At 50.8% G+C, this 8,128-nt stretch overlaps 1 protein-coding gene across 1 annotated transcript; it reads left to right on the top strand.

Moving 5' to 3' along the window:
• Positions 1-2,795: 2,795 nt before the first annotated feature.
• LOC121851970 (galectin-12-like) lies at positions 2,796-7,492 on the top strand (the record flags this gene model as incomplete). Its single annotated transcript, XM_042346032.1, is given in 5 exon segments — positions 2,796-2,884; positions 3,979-4,189; positions 6,114-6,233; positions 7,060-7,159; positions 7,401-7,492. Coding segments are annotated over 5 exon segments (612 nt in total), but the record flags the coding sequence as incomplete, so codon positions are not given.
• Between the last annotated feature and the right edge of the window lie 636 nt (positions 7,493-8,128).

The raw sequence follows: 8,128 nt of genomic DNA, 5'->3' as shown, positions 1-8,128 counted from the left end.
TTCAATAACAACTTTTAAGAGAGAAGTAGATGGGTATTTGGGGAGGACGGGATTGCGGGGCTGTGGGGAGAAAGCGGGCGGTGGGATTGAGTCGGAAGCTCTTGTCGGAGCCGATGGGCCGAATGGCCTCTTTCTGTGCCGTATGATTCTATGATTCTATAGATAGACACACACAAAGAGAAAGACACGCAGAAACAACAACAACTTGGATTTATATAGCGCCCTCCAGGCCGGACGGCGTCTCAGAGCTTCACAGTGACGGATACCGTGGTCGGGGAGGGGGAGGGGGAGGGGGGGGGAGGAAGTTGACCAAAGGCGCAATCTTCAGCCGAGATGTAAAAAGAGCAAAGCGATGAGGGGACGGAGCAACGGAAATACACACGTACACGGAACAATAGATACCTATATACATACAAAGAGAAAGATAAACACACACACAGAAAGATAGAGACACACACACAGAAAGATAGAGACACACGGACATAGAAAGATAGAGGCACACAACAACAACAACAACAACAAGATTCCATTTATAGAGCGCCTTTCACGTCAGGAGGACGTCCCAAGGCGCTGCACAGTTGGGTCATGACCCGAGCATTGGGGGGAAATGGTCAGGGTGAGGGAGGGAAGGAGGGAGAGGAGGGGGAAATGGTCAGGGTGAGGGGAGGGAAGGAGGGAGCGAGGAGGAGGGAAATGGTCAGGGTGAGGGAAGGGGGGAGCGAGGAGGAGGGAATGGTCAGGGTGAGGGAGGGAAGGGAGGGAGCGAGGAGGAGGAAATGGTCAGGGTGAGGGGGAAGGGAGGAGCGAGGAGGAGGAAGAGAGTCGAGAGGGGAGCTGAAGGCACGGTCAAAGAGAAAGGTTTTGAGACCGGCCTTGAAGGAGGAAAGGGAGGAGGCGGCGAAGGCACTGGGGGATGGAGTTCCAGAGCCTCGGGGCTGAGAGGCTGAAGGCCGACCACCGATAGTAGGGCGGTTGGGGCGGGGGACGTGGAGCAGACCGGAGCCAGAGGAACGGAGGGTACGGGCAGGTAGGTAGGGGGATAGTAGGTTGGAGAGGTAGGAGGGAGCAAGGCCGTGAATGGCCTTGTAGGTGAGGATGAGGATCTTGAAATCAAACACACACAGAAAGATAGAGACACACGGACATAGAAAGATAGAGGCACACACACAGAAAGATAGAGACACACACACAGAGAAAGATAGAGACACACACACAGAAAGATAGAGACACACAGACACAGAAAGATAGAGACACACACACAGAAAGATAAACACACACACAGAAAGATAGAGACACACACACAGAAAGATAGAGACACACAGAAAGATAGAGACACACAGAAAGATAGAGACACACACAGAAAGATAGAGACACACACACAGAAAGATAGAGACACACACACACAGAAAGATAGAGACACACGGACATAGAAAGATAGAGACACACGGACACAGAAAGATAGAGACACACGGACACAGAATGATAGAGACACACGGACACAGAAAGATAGAGACACACGGACACAGAAAGATAGAGACACACGGACACAGAATGATAGAGACACACACACACAGAAAGATAGAGACACACACACAGAAAGATAGAGACACACAGAATGATAGAGACACACACACAGAAAGATAGAGACACACAGAAAGATAGAGACACACACACAGAAAGATAGAGACACACACACAGAAAGATAGAGACACACACACAGAAAGATAGAGACAAACGGACACAGAAAGATAGAGACACACAGAAAGATAGAGACACACACACAGAAAGATAGAGACACACAGAATGATAGAGACACACACACAGAAAGATAGAGACACACACACAGAAAGATAGAGACACACGGACACAGAAAGATAGAGACACACACACAGAAAGATAGAGACACACACACAGAAAGATAGAGACACACACACAGAAAGATAGAGACACACACACAGAAAGATAGAGACACACACACAGAAAGATAGAGACACACACACAGAAAGATAGAGACACACGGACACAGAAAGATAGAGACACACACACAGAAAGATAGAGACACACACACAGAAAGATAGAGACACACACACAGAAAGATAGAGACACACGGACACAGAAAGATAGAGGCACACACACAGAAAGATAGAGACACACACACAGAAAGATAGAGGCACACACACAGAAAGATAGAGGCACACACACAGAAAGATAGAGACACACACAGAAAGATAGAGACACACACACAGAAAGATAGAGACACACACAGAAAGATACACACACACAGAAAGATAGAGACACACAGAATGATAGAGACACACACACAGAAAGATAGAGACACACAGAAAGATAGAGACACACACACAGAAAGATAGAGACACACAGACACAGAAAGATAGAGACACACACACACAGAAAGATAGAGACACACACACACACACACAGGAGAAAGCTATGAATGCGGCAATATCTCTTATCAGGCGATCACCGCATTTGAGGAAGACTCTGGACCCCGTGTATACTGAGCTCCTCAGGACTTTCCGACCTATTGACTGCCACGAAATGCACAGTCACTACACTTTTCCAGTATATCCTGCGAAGGAAGAGCTTTGAGGCGTCTTGAACGTGTGTTGAGGCTGTGTGTCAAATGCAAGGATTGTCATTGGTATTTATTACTATTTTGTCTTGAAAATGTGACTGGAACACAGCCTTTTAGGGGAGAGAGAGTTTCCAGATTCTTTGTGTGAAAGAAAGACGGAAACATTTATTATTATTCTATTATTTTTTGCCTCTTTCAGAGTATTCCCTTCACCGGGGCAATATTTGGGGGAATGCAAGAGGGGAAAATGGTGATGATTCAAGGACAAGTACCTCAATATGCTAAGAGGTAAATTGTAGAGATTTTTTTCCGCGCACGTGGAAACCCGTAACCGTGTCTGACACACACACGCGCGCAGAAACCCGTCACCATGATCAGTGGGGTGTCTGGTAAACACACACACACTAACACACGCACACGCGCACACACACGCGCGCAGAAAGCCGTCACCATGATCAGTGGGGTGTCTGGTAAACACACACACACACACTAACACACGCGCACACGCACACACACGCGCGCAGAAACCCGTTACCATGATCAGTGGGGTGTCTGGTAAACACACACACACACACTAACACACGCACACACGCACACACACGCGCGCAGAAACCCGTCACCATGATCAGTGGGGTGTCTGGTAAACATACACACACACACACACTAACACACGCACACACACGCGCGCAGAAACCTGTCACCATGATCAGTAGGGTGTCTGGTAAACATACACACACACACACACTAACACACGCACACACACACACACAGAAACCCGTCACCATAATCAGTGGGGTGTCTGGTAAACACACACACACACTAACACACGCACACACGCGCGCAGAAAGCCGTCACCATGATCAGTGGGGTGTCTGGTAAACACACACACTAACACACGCACACACGCACACACACACACGCGCGCAGAAACCCGTCATCATGATCAGTGGGGTGTCTGGTAAACACACACACACTAACACACGCGCACACGCACACACAGGCGCGCGCAGAAACCCGTCACCATGATCAGTGGGGTGTCTGGTAAACACACACACACTAACACACGCGCACACACACACACACACTAACACACGCGCACACGCACACACAGAAACCCGTCACCATAATCAGTGGGGTGTCTGGTAAACACACACACACACTAACACACGCACACACGCGCGCAGAAACCCGTCACCATGATCAGTGGGGTGTCTGGTAAACATATATATAAACATATAAATATACAGTCAATTCACTTTACAGTGTGTTCTGTGTTCTGTGAAGCGCTTTGGGACGTCCTCCCGACGTGAAAAGCGCTATATCAAATGCAAGGATTATTATTATTATTATTTCTCACGGTTATCATGAATGTTTGCCGTCAGGTTCCAGGTGGATTTTCAGTGCGGGGCCGGTGTGAGCCCCCGCCCCGATATAGCGCTCCATTTCAACCCCCGTTTCAGTGATGGAGAGCTGATTGTGTGTAACTCGCTGCAGAATCAGCGCTGGGGCAGTGAGGAGAGGAAGCAAGGAATCCCCCTCTCCCGGGGAACTTACTTTGAGCTCATCTTCCACCTGCGACCATACTGCTTTCAGGTAACCGGTCACCAGCCCCACACTCACTCTCACACTCAGACACGCTCACACGCTCACACGCTCTCACACTCGCACACAGACACGCTCATACTCTCACACACTCACACGCTCTCACACGCTCTCACACGCTCTCACACGCTCTCACACTCGCACACAGACACGCTCATACACTCACACTCTCACACGCTCACACGCTCTCACACTCACACGCTCACACGCTCTCACACTCGCACACAGACACGCTCATACACTCACGCTCTCACACTCTCACACGCTCTCACACTCGCACACAGACACGCTCATACACTCACACTCTCACACTCACACGCTCTCACGCTCTCACACAGACACGCTCATACACTCACGCTCTCACACTCTCACACGCTCTCACACTCGCACACAGACACGCTCATACACTCACACTCTCACACTCACACGCTCTCACGCTCTCACACAGACACGCTCATACACTCACACTCTCACACGCTCTCACACTCCCACACAGACACACTCACACTCTCACACTCTCACACGCTCTCACACTCCCACACAGACACACTCATACTCTCACACACTCACACGCTCTCACACTCGCACACAGACACACTCATACACTCACGCTCTCACACACTCACACTTTCTCACACTCGCACACAGACACGCTCATACACTCACACTCTCACACACGCTCACACTTTCTCGCACTCGCACACAGACACACTCATACACTCACACTCTCACACACAGACACACTCATACACTCACACTCTCACACACTCATACACTCACTCTCACACACAGACACACTCATACACTCACATTCTCACACACAGACACACTCATACACTCACACTCTCACACTCATACACTCACACTCACACACAGACACACTCATACACTCACACTCTCACACACTCATACACTCACACTCTCACACACAGACACACTCATACACTCACACTCTCACACACTCATACACTCACTCTCACACACACTTACACTCACACTCTCACACACTCATACACTCACTCTCACACACGACACACTTATACACTCACACTCTCACACACTCACACTTTCTCACACTCGCACACACACACACTCATACACTCACTCTTACACACAGACACACTCATACACTCACACACTCACACTTTCTCACACTCACACACAGACACGCTCATACTCACACACTCACACTTTCTCACACTCGCACACAGACACACTCATACACTCACACTCTCACACGCTCACACTTTCTCACACTCGCACACAGACACACTCATACACTCACACTCTCACACACTCATACACTCACTCTCACACACAGACACACTTATACACTCACATTCTCATACACTCACACTCACACACAGACACACTCATACACTCACACTCTCACACACTCATACACTCACTCTCACACACAGACACACTTATACACTCACACTCTCACACACTCATACACTCACACCCGCACACAGACACACTCATACACTCGCACTCTCATACTCTCTCTCACACACACACAGATACACAGACGCACTCTGACACACACTCTCAGTCTCCCACACACTCTCACACACACCGACCCACACACACACGCTCACACGCGTGCCCAGCAGTCAGTAGGAACCCGGTTGTTAGTCGATTGACGGTTCACTTTCCAGGGATAATAATCCCTTCAAAAAAAAAAGAAGAAAAAAGAATAATGTGGTCACTCAATCCACGACTGTTTGTGGGGACGTCGTTGGGTGCAATTGGCTGCCACGTTTCGCCCACAAAACACACAGTCACTACACTTTACAGTGTATCCTGTAAAGCGCTTTGAGACGTCCCAACGATGTGATAAGGCACCGGGTCAAATGCGAGGATTATTATTATTATTATTATTATAATAAATGCAAGTTGTTGTGGTTTAAAGGTCTCGGCAAATGGAAACCACCTTCTGGAGTATAATCACCGTTTGCCGTTCAACCGGGTGGACACTTTAGGCATCTCTGGAGACGTCACCATCAGCACCATCACCTTCACCAGCCCCGGGGTGAGAGACACAGCGACCGAACTTCCCTTCACACCCCTAGCCCCGCTCTAGATAGTCTCACACACTAAACCCCGTCCCCCCATCACCCCCACCCCTCGACAGCCTCCACTGGCTCCCTATCACACACACCAAACCCCGTCCCCCCATCACCCCTACCCTCGCCAGCCTCCACTGCCTCCCTATCACACACACTGAACCCCGTTCCCCCATCACCCCAGCCCTCGCCAGCCTCCACTGGCTCCCTATCACACACACCAAACCCCGTCCCCCCATCACCCCTACCCTCGCCAGCCTCCACTGGCTCTCTATGACACACACTAACCCCCGTACCCCCACCACCCCCAGCCCTCGCCAGGCTCCACTGGCTCCCTATCACATACACTGAACCCCGTCCCCCCATCACCCCCAGCCCTCGCCAGCCCCCACTGGCTCCCCATTACCGAACATATCAACTTCAAGATCCTATCACTTGTCTACAAATCCCTTCACTGGCACCTCCTGACCTCTCCCACCTGCTCACTTCACAACCCACTGCCTCCACTCGACTGCCTCTGGAACTTCACCCCACAGTCCCTCCCCTCGCCCCCTCCCTCGCCTCCTTCAAGGCTCGTCTCAAGACCCTCCTCTTCGACCAAGCGTGCCTTCGGTCACCCTCCAACCCCCCAACCGCCTGCCCTCCAACCCCTCCTGGTCCCAACCACCGGCTCGGGTCCCAATCCCTGACTGTCCAGCGCCTTGGGAAGTCCTCCTGACGTGAAAGGTTCCGTGTAAATGTCGCTGTGTGTGTAAATGTCATGTGTAGTTGATATTGTTTTTCTGTTCCCAGGTTCCAGCGTTTGCTCCACCGCCCTACACCCCAATGCCAGCTTACATGGTAACAGCTGCCAGCTCACAATTTCGCCCTCCGTTCCACCAGCGGTGGCCATGCATTCAGCTACTACGCCCCAAATCTCTCCGTCTTGCCCCCTCCCTACGCTTGACAGTTGGGGGGTTGGGGGGGGGGGGGGCTGAGACCGAGCAGAGGGAGAGAGAGTGCAAGGGGGCAAAGGGGGAAAGAGAAAGGAGACAAAAGGAGAAATCACCCCAGAAGTCATATCCCTTTTTGACGGTGACTCAAAATAATCTCTCGATTCGGCTTCCGCTGCCCTTTCGGGTCCTGCGTTCCAGATCCCAACGCCTCGTTGGGTGAAAACATTTCTCCGAACCTCCGCTCTGTTTCTTTTCCCAACGCTCTTAAATCGGTGCCCTCGGGTTACTGACCCACACGACGGTGGGAACAGTTTTTTCCCGGTTCAACCCCATCAAATCCTCTCGTGATCTCGAAAACCTCTATTAAATCCCCTCTTAACCTTCTCTGCTCCGGGGAGAATAATCCGAGTTTCGCCGCTGACCTCTCCTCATAACTGAGGTCCTTCAGTCCTGTGTGTATCTATGTTTCTGGGAAAATTTGCCGAAAGTTTCACGCTGATCTGATTCACCCGGGAATCGGACCCGAGGCATTTGGTGGTGTCCCAACGCGCGCACACACCCCGAGATAAGGACCAAGTGGGGTTCCGCACGGCCACTTGGAAGGACGCACGGTCGGCCCCAGGCACGGAGGACACACGGGAGACACGTACGGACACGCACGTAGACCGGCGGAACCTTTCCCCCGGAACACACGAGTTCCCGACGGCTGTGAAGAGGAAGAAGGAAAAAAAAAGGGGTTATTTTTTTAACAGTCGAAAAAGTAACTCACCGGATTGTAGATGGGCTGTTGCATTGCTGTCGGCTTTTGACGGTTGTCTCGAAAGGAGCTCCGCAAATGTAACTTGTGGTGGTCGTCGTTGTCTCGTCTCCTCTCTGCTTTGGGTGGAAAATTATCGATTTTATCCTTTGCCGAGGAGCTGAGCTGA

The sequence above is a fragment of the Callorhinchus milii genome, unplaced genomic scaffold, assembly GCF_018977255.1.
Source record: "Callorhinchus milii isolate IMCB2004 unplaced genomic scaffold, IMCB_Cmil_1.0 Scaffold258, whole genome shotgun sequence".
Lineage (NCBI taxonomy): Eukaryota > Metazoa > Chordata > Chondrichthyes > Chimaeriformes > Callorhinchidae > Callorhinchus > Callorhinchus milii.
The sequence above is the reverse complement of the archived record's forward strand: the minus strand, read 5'-3'. Positions and strand labels throughout refer to the sequence as shown.